We start from the raw sequence: 17957 nt of genomic DNA on the forward strand, positions 1-17957 counted from the left end.
GTCCCAACGACGTTCGGATACGTTCCAAATATGTTTCAAATACAAAGGAATACATTGAACACACCCTTTCTTGGAACCAATGCACCTCATTTTAGAACTTCTATTTCCCAAAAAGTAATTAATCGAAATTAAAAATATGTTTTAATATGGCGTTTACATTGGCCGAAAATGGCTCATTTTGGTCAAAAATCGAAAATGAGTATCGAATGGCTCATTCTTGCATATAAAATTTCAAGCACAAAAATGAGCAATTTTCTCACATTCTGTATGAAAGACGTTCGAATGCATTCCACATATGTTCCAAATGCAAAGGAATCGTTGTGGAACGAGTGGCCCGTGGTTAAAGGTGAAGAGGCTTCTTCTGGGCATGTTTGACAGTTTGAACAAAACGCTGTTCTCTCCTCATTTACAAAAAAAGCGTAAACAAATGTCTTGCGTCGTTGCCATTTTCTTTTTGCACAACACGCACCTTGCACTGCTTCTTTAGAAACTCCTCTTTACTTGCGCGCCGCAGTAAGTAATTAATCGAAGTTAAAAATATGTTTTAAGTTTCTAATGTAAGGTTTGAAGGCATATTTAACCTTCATGCAAAATTTTTTTGGCACATGAGCCATTTTCGGCCAGTGTAAACGCCATATTTGAAGTTTAAAAATTATATAGACGAATTTATTCATAAAAACGCAACTGAGTTTTGGCCTCAAATACCCCACACTACTCCAACCCAACCTAACCAACCCAATCTAAACATTTCATATTATATGAAAAAATAAATTTTTAAAAAGAAAAACGTTAATTATTTATTATACTTATTTATTATACATAAATCCTTTAAAATTGAAAGGAATTGTACATCAAGAGTTTTATTCATATTTTTATTCATTTTCTACTAACCAAATCTATTAAAAACATTTCACCAAATTCTACATTTTTCTTCTTTCTTATTCATGTCACTACCCAGAGGACACTCATAAACCTTAGAGAAATCTTCCATATTACTTAGTGTACCCAAAACTCTATATTTGTCCATAGGGTGTTCATCGATTAGTTGTTTCCAATAGTGTTCTTCTTTATACGACGCACAATATAGTTGTGCAAATCCTACAAAGAACAATTGTTCTGGTGATAAATTTAGACCAAGCATGTCTTCATCTTTAAATGTTGTCACCAGGTCACCTTCCTTATTCAATTCCTTCATATATTTGCGGTACGAATTAAGTGCGGCACGAAGTCCACCATTATCTGCTATATTCTCATCTTTGGTTAGATTTCCGTTAATTTTGCGATTTATTTCTGGTATTAAATAGTCATTAAAATGTTGAACATAACAATCTGTGCGATTATCAAATACTTTTTCAGTTTTTTTCGTCCACCAATCGCGTTCATCACCATTGCTATCATAGTGTGCTCCAACTGTATCAAAACCGTGTGTAAACTCATGTCCCACAAGATATCCTAATGTACCGAATTTCAAAGAATTTGGCCAGGATTTATGATAAGCTGGCGGATGCAAAATGCCCGCCATTACATTTATTGAGTTGTCGATATTATAGTAAAAAGCATTGATTTGCTTGCCTATCATTAATTCTAGAGGCTTTGTTTCATTACGAATGTCTTTATTATGGAGACCAAGATATCGGTTCATAAATGTTCTAAATCTCTTTAAATTTATATTATTCGGCTCATAGTTGTCTGGATCAAAAGTTAGGCTATTTATTTCATGAGACGTTTAGACATAACCGGGTCATCGAAATTACCAATTCGTGCTTCTATTGTGGATTCTTTTAACAAAGCTTCAGTGCGTGTTTTTTCATCTAACCATTCTGCTTGTTCTATTTGTTGGCGTACACTTTTCTGTATCTCCTGAACCAATGTGGTAATTTCAGTTTTTATTCCTTCATTAAAATATTTCTAAATATGAATACTCGTGATTTTCAATATCTGTTGTAGAATTCTTTAACAGATAACAGTGTCACTTACCTCTAAATAAAGCTTATCGATCAAAAATCGAAAAGTATACTGTATATCCATGAGACAGTACTCCTTTTGGAATTCTTTCTTTTTAAGTTTAGCGTCCATTCTGTATAAAAATTTGAGTGCTAAATAATTCGCTGCAGCTTCTTTGTGTTCATCACAGATGGTGTTCAACTTACTATAAAAATAATTGCATGGATATTCTGTAACGGACTCATCGAATTCTTGGCCCATCCAAGCTATATCAAAATAATCACTCCAAAAAGTAAATGGTTCTACATCAGAATTTGCGGAAATTATGTCGCACTTATCGATATCCTCTTCGAATTCATCCATTACTTTTAAGATTGCTCGCCAAAAATCAAAGATTTCATCTACGATTTGTGATATCTTTTCCTCTTCTACTCCATATGCACTTAAGTAGTCTCGAATGCGCTTTTCATTACTTATATAACATTGCGTCGTATTTGAAGCTATATTGTCACTGTGAACTACATAATCAAAACCTAAATCAGGTAATTTAAAATAGGGTCCGAATGGGTATTGTGGAAGAAGAAACTCATTGATTAATCCATCAGCATTGAAGTTGGTAAGATGAGCACTCATATTAAACCAACTAAAGTTGTCTGATTGCCATGCTTCATCTACAGCTGGAAAACCCCCAATCGATTTGATGACGTCAATATATACTTGCGACATTGTTGTTGGGTATAAATTTGCTGATAAGCACGACTGATAAAACTGTTGGACTAATTCAAACTCATTAACATATTCATCTGTTAAATTTTCAACAGAATCATTTAACATCTCTTCTACGGCATCGTTCAATTTACACTCAATATCAACAATATTGCTTCGTCTGCGTTCCACCGGCCGTTCTTCAATAACATTTTTCCAATTCCCGCAAGCATACTCATAAAAATTTTCACACGGATTCACACTTTCATTCATAAAAGTTTTCATTAACTTTGCATATTCAATTCGGTACTGTAAATCTGTATTTTCTGGCACATTTACAGACACATCATTCTCTATTACGTTGTTGGATCTCGCAAAATCAATTGAGTCCGTCGGTTTCGAGATAACCCACATTACCTGGACTAAGAGCAGTAATACAAGCACACGTGACTTCATCACTGAATACACTTTTACTTTCTAATGTGATAAATTATTGATTTCACGGCTTTGCGAATGATACTTTTGGTACTAAAGTAATCTAGACACAGAGCAACATAGATTATGGAATCATCTAACACAATTAAGAGTCAAATTCTAACTAATTGAACTCAAATCAAATCAAATCTTATGTCTTATGCTTTTACTTTGAAGATCTTGAACGAGTACTTATCTGTGCAAGCGGAAGACCATCAAAGATCATTATGTTTATTATCTTTGCAAGTATCAGTTTCTGTTTTGGTGTTGAGTCTACAAATTGGCACAACTACTTTATTAATGAGCCAATAAATTCATCCATTTATCAGTTTACTAAATCAGAATTATGATTCATTGAACTTGACCTATGCTAAGCACTAAGCATAGGGTAATTAAAAAGATTAATTTCGAGTTCTTGAGCAGAATATCGAAAACGTAGAATTCTCGATAGTTTTGTGTTTAAGTATTTCTGGTTAGGAACAAAATTTTGTTATCAAATAAAGTCTGAAATTAGATTTCAATTGATGAGTTTATTAAAATTTTTTCGGCCTATATTCATTTTCTTAAACTCTTAATGGCGTTAAGCAAATAAAAGTCCTTGATTATCATAACTTTCTTGGCATTTTATACTCGTATACATCGAGATATGTACAGACTTGTTTTGTACAAATCTTAACTTTGACTTTAAATATGCTGAGTCATTTCAGTGCAAGTCATATTTTGTAGAAGAATTTCACTATTCACATGGTAATGCACTTAATCTTCCATAATCTAACTCGGACGGGGTTTAAGTTGTTATGGTATGTGGTGTTCTATTATAACAATAAGTATAGTATGGCAAGATATGTTTCCAGTTATCTTTTTCTAGCGAATCTCTAAGACATTCATTCAACATCCTATCATTTCGTTCTACTGTTCCTATTGTTTCATGATAACATGGTGTTGAAGTTCGCTTTTCTTAATTTAGTTCTTTACATATTCGTTTTAAAGGTTTTAAGACCTCCATATATAAGTATGAATTCTTTACCATTGATTGGTAATTCTTTATCATTGACTGCAGTAGCATTTTTATTTTTAATTGGTATTTCTTTAATCCAGGATTAGAAAGAAATATTCTTGTAACAACTCTGGCGGTCTGTAAGCTATTCCAGCTACAGCCGTAAATAGGTTCATTACAATATAAATGATCAAATGTATCAATTATCAATATCAATATTTAATTTTTTTTTGATGATTATTTTTAAAGTGAAGTTTATAAAATCTTACAAAAGTTCTATCAGCTGTATAATGTGAACATTCACTCATTAATAGGTGTATTCTTTTGACATGAATGCTCCAATAAAATAAATAAAAATTAACATGCAAACAAAATTCGCAAAAATCAGCCCACTTTTCTGAAAGTGCCTCTCACACTACAATGGTGTCATATCTTTAAACTGATCTATTGTTTTCTATTGATTTTTGGAAGGAAATGGAAAACTCCAGTCTGCTGTTAACTATTTACAACTGTTGCGTGTGTTAATAAGGAAATTTAAATATTTTAAAAAAGTAATTTGTTTTAGTAAAATTTTTAAAAAAGACTAACAGGTTAGTAATTGTGAAGAAGTTAATTATTTGTTAAGGAATTTTTAATTTCTGTATTTATGTTATTAAAAAGAGCAATACATGAATAAATACAAAACACATTCTTCAAAATAAAAGTAAAAAGTTATAAGACAATTGCAAGAAAAATAAAATAATGTTATACGGCATTTACACTGGCCGAATATGGCTTATTTTGGTCAAAAATCGAAAATGAGAAGCGAATGGTTCATTCTTGCATACAAAATTTCAAACGCCAATGAGATTTATTGGATCACATTCTGTATGAATGCGTCCCAACGACGTTCGATTGCGTTCCAAATATGTTTCAAATGCAAAAGAATACATTGAACATACCCTAAATAAAAGCTTTTCATGACATTTTGACAGTTTGAAAAAGCTGTTTTTAACATATTTACAAAAAAAGGTAAACAAATGTTTGGTGGTTGCATTTTCTTGAAAACGATGCACTGCTTTTTAGAACTTTTACTTCCCAAAAAGTAATTAATTGAAGTTAAAAAAATATTTTCAGTATATATTTTAAGGTTCGAAATGAGAACAAATGAAATACAACGAATGTAAACACTTTCAAATGGCTCATTCAAAACGAGCCATTTTCGGCCAGTGTAAACGCCATATTACATTGTGAGATTAAAACAACGAGATTAAGTTAATCTGCATTTTTAATTTCCACCGTTTACATTATACATTGGATATTAATTTTGTGTTTTGTTTCAAGTGTTTGATAAATTTCTGTAATAAAAGCATTTAATTTCAATTTCATACAACAAAATTTGTAATACAAATTTAATAAATAGTTTTATAACAATAATTTAACAAATTTTAGTTATAATTGTGTATAAAACGAATATTAAAAAAATTTAATAGAAACTTTACCCACTTCGGAATTTTAAAGTTTTCAATGTTTGTTTTAAATAGATTTTGACATTTCTTTTTAAATTCTTCTAAGATATTAAAACATTTGCAGAGTTACACAGAGAAATAATCACCGTTTCTAAGCGGATTAAAAATTAATCGCGATCAAAAGGAGATCAAATTTTGTATGAGAAATCTGAGATTAAAGAACGGGATTAGTAATTTAATCTCGATTATTGCTTTAATCTAGTTTTATTCTCACAATATAAACGTCGTATTGAGATCTTGATTAAAACTATATTCTAAAATGCTTTAATTTACTGTTAATCAATCACAGAGTGTAAACTCAACGTCTCGTGTGATATTTATTCAGCATAATTGCGCTTAATTAATGAGAATGAAATAGAAATTATAGAGTGTAAACACTTATTAAGTGTTATTAACCGTAGTAATTAAGAAACAATTATATGTTAAGTTAAAATTGTAAAATTTGAGTAAAGTAAAGTAAAGTAAAGTAAAGAGATGGTCTTTATTAGATTGCAATGCATATTTTTAAAAAATTGTTTGTGATTTGGTATACATAACAAATATAAATAAATAACAAAATTCTCAGGTTAGGACAACTATTCTATACACCTAAAATCACTTTAAATATCAAATCTTCTATTCAATAATTTTTGGCATGAAGAGAATAAGGAAAATGCTTTACATCAATTAGGTTAGGAAAGTTATTCCAGAAATTTAGAATCACTTTGAATATTGAATCTTCGATTCAATAATTCTTGTCATGGAGAGAAAAAGAAAAATGCTTTAGATCTCATCGCATGCACAATAAAAATAAAATGCTAAAAACTAAGAAGAATTGATAAAAGCTTCCAGTTGGTTTTTAAGTCTTGGGATTGTATACAATAGCAATAACTAATAGACATAAGTGGATCGGTATTATTATCTGATCTAAAATGTGTCAAATTGAAATGATACCTATATTTAAAATTTTCTTGTTTTCTTTCTTCGTTACGAATTCGCCTAAAATAATTTCTATGTAGGAACAATAATTCTCCATAATATTTTATGGCCGTACGAATTGTGTTTGACAGCTTGTAGTTTTATATTTTCACCACGAAGGATTTATTTTAGTACAGGGTGGTTTTATAACATTTTTATACTAAAAGTTTTTTATTACCATACGGTATTTTGCAATACAATAGTAATGATTATTTTTAACTTAAAAATGTCACATATTATCTAAAAATTATTAATATTTCTATTAATATTAATATATCATATTTTAATGCCATCTTATAGCAACTTTTAATATCTAATAAACATTTAGAACAGTAAAATATTTTCTAAAAATATTCCTTAAAATATCAATGCATGGAAGAATTATATGTAAATTATTTTATATGTTTGTAAAAGTTTATAATTTATTAATTTAATGCATAAAATTAGTTTATATAAAGTTTTGTGAAACTTTTAGTTTGCATATTCATAGCCTCAAAAAATAAAATTTCTCTTTAATCTTTTAAAGTATTTGCATTTGTTATTATTTATTTAGATTTGTATTTATTTGTTATTAAAAAATACTTTATAAGTTCTAACATAAACAATTTTAGAAATTTTTTAAAAAAATCTATTGACATTGTATAATAAGAATTGAATTTTCCCAATTGGAAAATGTATGATTCCATCAAAATTGCGCAGTTTTTATTTAAAAAAAAAAATGTTAATTAAGAATTAAAAAGTATAATTAAATTATTATTCACTAAATATTAGTGTAGTTGAAAATTTGTACATTAATAAAACATTAAATTTATACGTAATTATATTTGGTATAAATAATTTTAAAAAAAGTATTAGAATATCTTAAAATAATATAATAAAATAAATTAATTTCCATATTTTGTTTACGCAAATACATATATAAATATAATTGAAATTAATTTTTGTGCTTATGAAGCGTCGCACTTAATCGAAACTTTCGATTTCAAGAACAATTCGCAAAGCTTCGCCATTTTTGTAGAATTCCCTTTCACACTAGTTTATCGCATTTCATTTTGTGGTCGTGGTGTAACCTTACGCATGTTCGTATTTTCTCAGTTGTTATGGTTAAATGTTAGCTGCTCAGATTTGAAGTCAGTATATTAATCTTCCAGAAAAAACGCAATCGCTGTATAAATTAAGAAAATAATAATTAAATTCCATAATGGAAGTATCAGGGAATAATCGATATGAATTATTATTCATGGACGACGATGGAAGCGCTCCTGCACCGGCAAAGACTGAACCAAAAAAGAAACAGGCACAGCAAAACGCGGATCCATCGGCAGCTGCTGCCAAAAAAACGGTGACGAAAAAAAGCAATGTTGTAGCAGAAAAAGAAAACAAATCTAGTGCATTAAATAAGAATACGGTTGGAAAGAGTGTTGTCCCTAATAATCAAAATGCAAAACCGAAACAAAACCCAAACCCTGCAGGAGGTAGAAATAAAAATGCTAGTGCAAATGAAGATGGCGGTCGCAGTGTCACCTTTAGACCACAAAACGGCGAGGCGCGAGAACAACGGAATAACCGGCGGAACAACAACAGCAACAGAGAAGGTGGCTATGGAAATACAGGAGGCAATGAATACGGCAATGATCAACGTCCCCCCCGCCAGTTCAGAGATCGTGAAAATAGAGGGCCACCACGCAATCGGACAAATGGTGAAGGTGGATACAGAAAGCGGGAATTCGATCGTCAATCTGGCTCCGATAAGACTGGTAAGAAAAAAAAATGTGATCAATTGATAACGGAAAATTGTGATCGAACGCCATTTTATATAGCGCGCAACACAGTACACTTTTCAAAAATAGTTTTTATAGTTTTTTTCTTTTTTTTTTTTCATTATTTTCATTATTTTTTAGTTGTATGTAAATATTTATAAATTTATTATTAAGAGTGACTACATTTAGGATTTGCTTTTATTCTTAATTTTATTCTTAAATTGTTTTGTAAGGAATTGAAAATATGTTTGGAATTGTTTTCAGGTGTGAAAGCTGTTGATAAACGTGATGGTGCTGGTGCTCATAACTGGGGTTCAGTTCAACAGGAAATTAAGGATTTGAACAAGTCGACCTCGGATGGTGATGCTGCTTTAACGGATAAAGAGGAATCTGCTAATGACCAATCAGCTGAACTTGCAAATGTTCCGGAAGAAGAAGAAGCCAAAGAAATGACGTTAGATGAATGGAAGGCATCTCGTAAGGAACGCGCCAAGCCACAATTTAATTTACGTAAAGCTGGTGAAGGCGAGGATACATCTCAATGGAAGAAAATGGTTGTATTGACTAAGAAAAAAGAAGGCGATAGTGAGGAAGAGTTTGAATATGATCCATCTATGTATCCTCAACGTGTTGGACGCTTGCAACGTATTGTAGATATACAATTCAATTTTAATGACAATCGTCGCCGTCGTGGACCTAGGCCAGGAGGCGATAGACCTCGGTTCGAAGGTGGTCGCCCTGGTCCAACAGGAGAGAACAATCGTCCTCGCAATTTTGGTGAGAGACAACGTGGAGGTGCTCATGCTCCCAAAGTAGATGATGAGCGCCAATTCCCCACTTTAAGTTAAGCATTTCTCAACTTTAAATTACCCACCATTTGTTTAATTTAACACTTTTCATCTTTTCATTTTTATTACTTTTTAATTAATGAGTACTAAATTTGTTAATTTTAATCATGAAATTAAAAATTTCGTAGTTACATGAGTCCATAGCAATTGAGACCGACCGTAAGTCACTTATATTTCGCAACAATTGCCTGGCTCCTGTACACGAGTTGTGTAACTTTTAAGTTAAACTGAGTAACTAAGTGGAATAGCCGCCACTAAAATAAAGCATTGTTTATAAATAATGAATTATATTATTCATAATAATAACCTTTTTGTAATTAAAAATTATGGACGTTTATTGAATTTGCCGGTCTTATTTTAATTTTATAAAAGAACTATTGAAAATAGTTAAACACATATATGAATACAGTAAATAAAAGTTTAAACAACAAGACTGTTCGTTTATTAGTCGTAGTCGGAAAGTGGTTTATACTTCCATACTACATTATTCTGTAGATTCATAAATTCTTAGGAAGGTTTCTTAATTTAATTTTCTTGTAAATGATAAAAGGTCTGACTGTAGCGGTGAACTGCACACAGACGATCCTTTTGAACCATAATTTTAGTTTAAACAACAAGACGGTTCGTTTATTAGTCGTAGTCGGAAAGTGGTTCATCCTTGCAGACTATATCATTATGTGGATTCGTAATTTCTGGGAAAGGCTCCTTAGTAGTTTGTTTTTCTTGTGAATGGCAAAGCTCTGATGATAGCGGTGAACTGCATACGGACGCTCCATGAGCCATAATTTCATTCTCAATTTGGTCAATGGCTGTATTTAGTTCCTCAGCAGTATATTTCTTCCGCTGAAACACGGAAGCATTGTGAGAAACAACTGGATTCACGGGTTCTTCTTTTATATGTGGAACTGTTGTTTGCGTCTGTAAGTGAATAATTTGCATTTTTAGAACTGAATGGGTAAAATGAGTTTCTATCAAAATTACTATAAAATGGGTATATTCTGGAGATAGGGCTTCTAATTGCAGTAAACGATCTTCAATATTTTTTAAACGTTCATAAATCATTTTGGTACCATTCTCACTTTGTGTGTCATAAGCTATGTTTAAATGACGCTCTAAGTTTATAAGGCGTTCTTGGATTGGTTCGGGTATTTCACGTTTTACTTCAACATTAACATTCGGCATAGATTGGTTGTTCTCTAAAAACTCCTGCTTTATATATTTTTCTTTTATAGGGCTACTCATTAATTTGCGTAGAGTATTTTGATAATCGGGTTTTGTTTGAGGGCCATGTAGATTCTTAGATCGGCGAACTATAAATTAACTAATTAATTTTGCATTATCTAAACTTTTGTAATTACCTTTAAGAAACTGGCTCAAATTCTTTCGCGATACATGGCAATCGGTACGTGCACATGTTGTAAATTCATCAGTTCTATCATTATTCAAAACACTGTTTTCCCCAAAAAATCTTATATTATTATTTTCATTTATATTCTCCCGTTTTGATTTTATGAAACATTCCATTCGCCTTTTTATTTCATTTTCATCTGCTTTAATTTGAACTAGGTGGTCTGGAACAACTATTGAAGAATCAATTTTGAATGCTTCTAAATCCAATTTTGGTTTGTTCTTCAATCTTTTCGAAATGGCTGCATTTAAAAAAATACAAATGTCAACTTATACATTTTTATTGCATAAAATTCAATTTAAAATGAAACAAAAATAACATTAAAATTAGTAACAAGGATCTTTACTAAGCCACTGACATTCTTTATTTTCTTTCCAAGACGATTCGTCTGCATCGTATTTTTCTTTCTTCCATATTGGTACACGTTTCTTCAATTCTTCTATTGCAAATGACACTGCATCTAAAGATGATTGTCGATGTGGAGAAGAAACGGCAATTACTACACTAGCTTCACCAACAGGCACGAGACCAATACGATGATGAAACACTATGTTGACTACATCCGACCAATGAGTACGCAACTCTTCACATATAGTTTCCATTTCTTTGTTGGCCATTGGTGCATATGCCTCATATTCCAATGAAATTACCTAAAACAAATATAAATCGTATTATTATTATGTGGTTTTTAAGTAAAGCGAATAGAATGTATACACTAAAAAGATTACAACTACTTAACTACATATATATTTAATGTATATTGCGTATATATTATTTCAGCGTATAGAATACACCTAATAATAATATTTAATTACATTCAAATTAAACTACTATTAAGAAGTAATTAATCTGCTCACTCACCGTTTTACCATCGAAATTATTGCGTGTAGTGCCAACAAAAAGTGATATAGCACCACATGTATCGTGACTAGCTAGCTTATTGACGGCAGCGAGGTCAAGTGGTTCTCTTGTTAATAATATATGATTCATATTTTATCCGCCACTAATGGGAGGTATCACAGCAATCTCGTCTCCTTCTCTTAACTCCAGTACTTCCTGTGAAAAATAAAGCATATAAACATTTGATAAAACCACATATCGGAATCAATAAACCTGCAAATCACAATAACGTTCGTTTAACGCTAATATAATATTCTGTTGAATTATATTTAAATTAAATTTTGAGCAGATTTCATGCAACAATTCAGATGTTAATATACTGGAATGGTCAAGTGATAAAGATGCTGTATCCAAGCCAGATAATTCTCGCGTTTTCGCAAAAAATAATATTCGAACGTTTACGCTATCATCAGAACTCATGTCATCATCAGTTACATCAAAACCGAGAAGTGGTGTTATAGTTAAAAATTATATTGTGAAATTTAAAACCTGTAGCTTAGATAAGATAAGATTGTTTTTAATTAGTGGATTTTGCTGTCAATTGACGTTTCAACAAAAAAGGCTACCATCCACGTTGTACATCAAAATGAAAAATTTGTTACATGCTTGAATGCTTGATAACTATCGTTTTATATACTATTTTTAATACATTCAGTTGCATATAATATAATGTTTATATAAATGTATATTAATGTTAATAAAATTAATACTTTAGCAATATATTAAAATAATAAAAATTGTTAATATTAAAATTAAATATTTTGTTATTATTTTTTTCAAGGCTATTATCCAGGTTTTTCAAAATCTTTTATGAGTTCATACATCATCACGTGATAATAAGTTTTTAAAGACATTTGTACTTAATGATATATCATCCAATATTCAAATGATTTAACTTGCTTTCAATTTTGTAAATTTTAAGATTAAGTGTACTATTGTTTAAACTAGCGCAAAATCTAAACGAATTGTTTGGTAATTTATACCCAGCACAGAATGGTGATATATTGTGGGACTGTAAAATGGAGGATGATTTACCATAAAAAAATCTTTCATATAAATGTGCTCATTGTCAATCAATCTTAATAAATATATAAATGAATTATTTAAAGCGGAAATTGTCGAATGCAATCCTTATATATAAATTTCCCACAAGAGAAATTAACTAAAATTGAAATATTTGTCAGATATTTCATATGTAAAATGTAAACAAACAACAGCTGAGCTGTAAACAAAGGCACTGAGGAAGTAAGTATTAATGAAATCGTTGTTTTTATTAATTGAATACATAATTGATATATTAAATTTATATAAATGAGTGACATATTATTTAGTGAAGTTTATAAAAGTTCTACCAGCTGCATACATGATCTTTTTATAATGTGAATTTTTTCTCAATAATATAAATGACCTAAATGAGACAATGGGAATGTACGGTGAACACGTGGGCAATTATTGGTAAAATGCTTTATTATATATATCTAATAATAATAAAAGTGGTTATTAATTATTGGTAATTTTTTTGTTGATTTCATATTTCAAGTCCTATGACTCATGATACTATCAACATCTGGAATAATTTCATCATACACATTTTTTAGTAATTATTTCTTAAAATTGTTTATTATTCTGTTTTATTCTGTAGTTTCAATGTGCGTAGTATTAACAAATATATATATTTCATCTAAAACATTGAACAGCTGTCACTTTAAAAAAATATTTGTTTTAGTTTTAGAATTTTAAAAGCATTTATCGGTTTGGTTGGGCAACACTGGTTTTGTAAGTGCAGGTTGCGTGTGCATTTAAAACAATTTTAATGTTTAAGTTTTTGTTAAATGATTAAATTTTGCTATTAAAATGAAGACTAGATTCAATACTTATGATATTGTTTGTGCCGTCACCGAACTGCAAAAGTAGGTTCACAAAACATGGAAGCGAGAAGCTATTTTCATATTTCATCATATTTTTTAGGTTGGTCGGTATGCGTGTGAACCAAATTTATGACATAGATAACAAGACGTACCTTATACGTCTTCAGGGGACTGAAGTTAAGACAATGCTTATTATGGAGTCAGGCATTCGATTTCATAGTACGGCTTTTGAGTGGCCTAAAAATATGGCTCCCTCTGGGTTTAGCATGAAGCTACGCAAGCATTTGAAAAACAAACGTTTGGAAAAGCTACAGCAATTAGGCGCAGATCGTATAGTTGACTTTCAGTTTGGTGTAGGAGAAGCGGCTTATCACATAATTTTAGAACTCTATGATAGGGGCAATATAATACTTACGGACCACGAACTTACTATACTTTATATACTTAGACCCCATTATGAGGGTGAAGAAGTACGATTTGCGGTTCGAGAAAAGTACCCAACAAATCGTGCTAAAGAAGCTAGTAATCTACCAACTGAAGAGGAATTGCGTGAAGCGTTAAATCAAACACCTTATGGAGAAAATTTGCGCAGAGTACTTATGCCTTTAGTTGATTGTGGACCTGCAGTTATTGATCATATATTAGTGAAACACAAATTGGATAACTGTGTTGTTAACTTTAATAAAAATGAGGATGGAGATGGAGCTACTGAACAATTAGAGGGCAGTAAAAAAGGACGTAAACAAAAAAAGAAAGAAATGTCTAAAGTTGCAACAAGGCCTTTCGAAATGGACACTGATATTCCCACATTGATGGAAGCACTAAAAGTAGGTCTCATATTGTGATTATTTAAGACTAATATTAATAAGTAATTTTATTAGGATATGTATAAACTGTTAAGTGACGGTCGCACTGACACATCAAAGGGTTATATAATACAAAAAGCAGAAGAAAAACCTTCAAGCGACGCAGCTAATGTTGAACATTTCTATCAAAATATTGAATACCATCCATATTTGTTTGCTCAGTATGAAGGACAACCGATGGCTTCCTTTAATACGTTTATGTTAGCTGTTGATGAATTCTATTCTAAAATGGAAGGTCAAAAAATTGACTTGAAGACATTGCAACAAGAGCGTGAAGCCTTAAAGAAATTGTCTAATGTTAAAAAGGATCACGCCAAACGTTTAGAGGAGTTAACGAAAGTACAAGAAGTAGATAAACAAAAAGCGGAGCTTATTACAAACAATCAAAGCTTAGTTGATAACGCTATTTTGGCTATTAGGTCATCACTCGCAAGGCAAATGTCGTGGCAGGATATACATGAATTAGTTAAAGCAGCGCAAGCAAACGGTGATCCAGTTGCGTCAGCAATTAAACAGCTCAAATTAGAAGTGAATCATATTTCTTTAACTCTATCTGATCCCTACCAAACTGCTGAAAATGACTCTGACTCCGAAAGCGAGGCTGTTGGTTCAACACAATCTCTAGTTGTAGATGTTGATTTAGCTTTGTCTGCGTGGGCAAACGCGCGTAAGTATTATGATCAAAAACGTAATGCGGCGCAAAAAGAACAGAAGACTATCGATGCCTCAGAAAAAGCCTTGAAAAATGCGGAAAGAAAAACACAGCAAACTCTAAAAGATGTGCGTACTATATCAACTATTTCTAAAGTACGCAAGGTTTACTGGTTTGAGAAATTTTATTGGTTTATAAGTTCGGAAAATTATTTAGTTATAGGTGGAAGGGATGCTCAACAAAATGAGCTTATTGTAAAAAGGTATATATATCTATAAAATGAAGTAAAACTAGTTTGTTATGTATCATTAAACTCAAAATATTTCATATAAACAGATATATGCGTTCATCAGATATATATGTGCATGCTGAAATTCAAGGAGCCTCAAGTGTAGTCATTCGAAACAATAGCAGTACAACTACGGTGCCACCAAAAACGTTGTTGGAAGCTGGAACTATGGCTATTTGTTATAGTGTTGCTTGGGATGCAAAAGTTGTAACGAATGCCTATTGGGTGCATAGTGACCAAGTTAGTAAGACAGCACCGACGGGCGAATATTTAGGCACTGGTAGTTTTATGATACGTGGAAAGAAAAATTTCCTTCCGTCCTGCCATTTAATAATGGGTTTAAGTTTATTGTTCAAACTGGAAGATAGTTTTATAGAGAAACATCGTGGAGATCGCAAAGTACGTAGTTTTGAAGATGAAAATCAAATAGATATGGAAGAGCACTTAAAACAGCTAGCTATTGAAAACGAGGAAGAGAATAGAAATGCATCTAACATCGAAATAGAACTAGAAAATGATGAGAATGCACAGGTCAAAGAAGAAACTTCAGATTCTGAATCTGAAGTTAACTTTCCTGATACAGAAGTTAAGATAGAGCATGACACAGGCAAGATTACAGTTCGATCTGAATCGATAACAGAGTCCAATAATGATGCAGAATTGAAAATTGTTACCGAAAATCTTCTATCAGCCATTGAAGAAGCAACAATAATACCAGCTGCACCTTCACGTAGAAAGTTGCAACAAAACTCAAAGAAACGAAAAGAAGAGAAAGCACGTAAAACACAAAATGAACTTCAGTTGCAGCAACAAAACTCTGTTGAAAATCAATCAAAGAATCCTTCACATATGAAACGTGGACAAAAGGGAAAACTAAAGAAAATTAAAGCTAAATACAAGGATCAAGATGATGAAGAACGTGAATTACGTATGCAAATTTTGAAGTCATCTGGTAAAGAAAAAGTGGCTGCTCTTGAACAAAAGTTGGTACAAAATGTTGTTACACTTAAACCAAAACAACCACACCACAATGTGGAACAAAAGGTGGCTGTAGATATTGATGAAAGTGAGGAGGTTTCTGGAGGTGTGGATACTGAGATACTTGACTCACTAACAGGTGTCCCAGCTGATGAAGATGAATTATTATTTGCTGTACCAGTAGTTGCCCCGTATCAAGCTTTACAAAATTATAAGTAAAATCTTACATACGAAATATTGAAACATTTTTAATTGAATTCTTTTATATTTCAGATATAAAGTGAAACTTACTCCTGGCACTGGCAAACGTGGACGAGCTGCAAAAACATCACTTACCATGTTTTCAAAAGAAAAAAGTTGTACAATTAGAGAAAAAGATCTACTGAAGAGTATCAGAGAAGAAGCTTTGGCAAGAAATATACCCGGCAAGGTGAAACTGTCAGCTCCGCAGCTTCAAAAATTTAAAAAGTAAATATTCGTTATGTTTTTAAAATAATAAATAAATTGTATATAAAATTGTAAAGTGAGGTCACATTTTAAAATGACATAGTTAAACAATAATTAAATATTTAAAAAAAAAATAAATGATTATTTATATTACTTATGGCGATTGCATGAAATATTTTGATATTCTTATGATCTTTATTTGCACGTAAATAATTGTTAATAAACATTTAAACATGAAAATATTAAATTCAGATAAAGGCTTTGAATCGGATTTTATTTGATCAGATTTGATTAGTTATCAAATACATATTACACATATGCGATAGAAAAATTATTAAGCCATAATTTTGTGTTTCTGTGTTCATCACAAAAAATCAAATTTATATCTAAAAATAAGAGTTTTTTAATGGGATCAATTTTTTAGTTGCATTTTATAATATAACCAAATGATTGATTTGTTGTCATATGTATCTGGATTTATTTGGACCTATTTGGAGCAGAGACCAGAAATTTGCAAAACTATAAACTAATATTTTTTGATATTTTTGCCAATGTCTGCTGATATAAAACAACCCAAAAAAATTAGTTTCCTTAAAATTTTTCAAACGGTAAAGTATTGTTAAAGTAAGGAGTTTTGTTTTTGAAAGATTAAATTGCAGACCTTGTTGTGGTAACCCACGGAGATCTATCGAGCAGATAACAGGAAAGAAATTTCAAATACGTGTATTTATGTGAGGGTGTGGGTAGGTTATGGCAGTGTGAGAGGGTAGGGGATTGTTTATGAGCAAAAATTGATTGGGTGTAGGCTAACCTCTTCAATGAAAACAGATGGGTCACTTCAGTTAGGTGGATTTACAGTTACGGCATACATTAAGAATTGACGCATTTGTGAGTGACAAGTAACAGTTTAGCACAAGAATATATTTTGATCTTATTTAAGGTAGGACAATTCAAGCTGCATGGGGAAGGTGTCGTTCATCCCAGGTGATATTAGGCTGAGCCCTATTCAGTATATTGTTGAAATGTGAAAGTAACTCTTTGTTATTGAGTTTCTTCTGTGCTGAACTTTTTAATAAAAGATTGGAAAACTCAATGATCTGTGTGCAATTTGACCACGTTTCACTAAAACAAAATCCAATCTCTCATTGAGATATCCCGTAGTGCTACAAGTCTTGTGGTAGGTCTACTTACAGGTCATTGTAGATTCGATTACCATGCTAAAGTATTGAATCTCCTCTTTAATTACACCTGTCGCAGTTATGGAGAAGGCGGTTAAAGTGCCTCTCATCTGCTTTATCTTTGCCCAGCTCATGCACGGCAGTACCGCAATACTGTAGGGGCCTACTTCTTTAAGAA

The 17957-nt window shown here is 31.4% G+C and overlaps 5 protein-coding genes across 5 annotated transcripts in view; 2 read left to right on the forward strand and 3 right to left on the reverse strand.

The window, feature by feature from the left end:
- The window catches only part of LOC119676066 (nuclear export mediator factor NEMF homolog), a 4610-nt gene extending 3088 nt beyond the window's left edge, over window positions 1-1522 (reverse strand). Inside the window, exon 1 of the mRNA XM_038087294.1 lies at window positions 925-1522. Within this exon, the coding sequence (XP_037943222.1) occupies window positions 925-1522 (598 nt within the window). The remainder of the gene's footprint in view (window positions 1-924) is intronic.
- Window positions 1523-1710: 188 nt separating this feature from the next.
- Window positions 1711-3063, reverse strand: LOC119676067 (neprilysin-1-like). The gene is made up of 2 exons (XM_038087295.1): window positions 1978-3063; window positions 1711-1908 (listed from the first exon to the last, which is right to left on the reverse strand). The coding sequence occupies exons 1-2, from the start codon at window positions 3061-3063 to the stop codon at window positions 1711-1713; spliced, it is 1284 nt and encodes a 427-aa protein (XP_037943223.1).
- Window positions 3064-7618: 4555 nt separating this feature from the next.
- On the forward strand, window positions 7619-9535 carry LOC119677802 (plasminogen activator inhibitor 1 RNA-binding protein). Its single transcript, XM_038089324.1, has 2 exons — window positions 7619-8342; window positions 8610-9535. The coding sequence occupies exons 1-2, from the start codon at window positions 7787-7789 to the stop codon at window positions 9191-9193; spliced, it is 1140 nt and encodes a 379-aa protein (XP_037945252.1). The 5' UTR covers window positions 7619-7786; the 3' UTR covers window positions 9194-9535.
- A 71-nt stretch (window positions 9536-9606) lies between these two features.
- Window positions 9607-11807, reverse strand: LOC119677801 (molybdopterin synthase catalytic subunit). The gene is made up of 6 exons (XM_038089323.1): window positions 11715-11807; window positions 11463-11657; window positions 10960-11251; window positions 10552-10842; window positions 10175-10503; window positions 9607-10111 (listed from the first exon to the last, which is right to left on the reverse strand). The coding sequence occupies exons 2-6, from the start codon at window positions 11589-11591 to the stop codon at window positions 9824-9826; spliced, it is 1329 nt and encodes a 442-aa protein (XP_037945251.1). The 5' UTR covers window positions 11592-11657; window positions 11715-11807; the 3' UTR covers window positions 9607-9823.
- A 1420-nt stretch (window positions 11808-13227) lies between these two features.
- Window positions 13228-16741, forward strand: LOC119678914 (nuclear export mediator factor NEMF homolog). The gene is made up of 5 exons (XM_038091001.1): window positions 13228-13411; window positions 13470-14196; window positions 14251-15149; window positions 15224-16369; window positions 16428-16741. Exons 1-5 carry the CDS (start codon window positions 13356-13358, stop codon window positions 16624-16626), a joined length of 3027 nt encoding a protein of 1008 aa, XP_037946929.1. The 5' UTR covers window positions 13228-13355; the 3' UTR covers window positions 16627-16741.
- Window positions 16742-17957: the final 1216 nt, after the last annotated feature.

Source organism: Teleopsis dalmanni, chromosome 2 (assembly GCF_002237135.1).
Source record: "Teleopsis dalmanni isolate 2A chromosome 2, ASM223713v2, whole genome shotgun sequence".
In the NCBI taxonomy this organism is placed as follows: domain Eukaryota; kingdom Metazoa; phylum Arthropoda; class Insecta; order Diptera; family Diopsidae; genus Teleopsis; species Teleopsis dalmanni.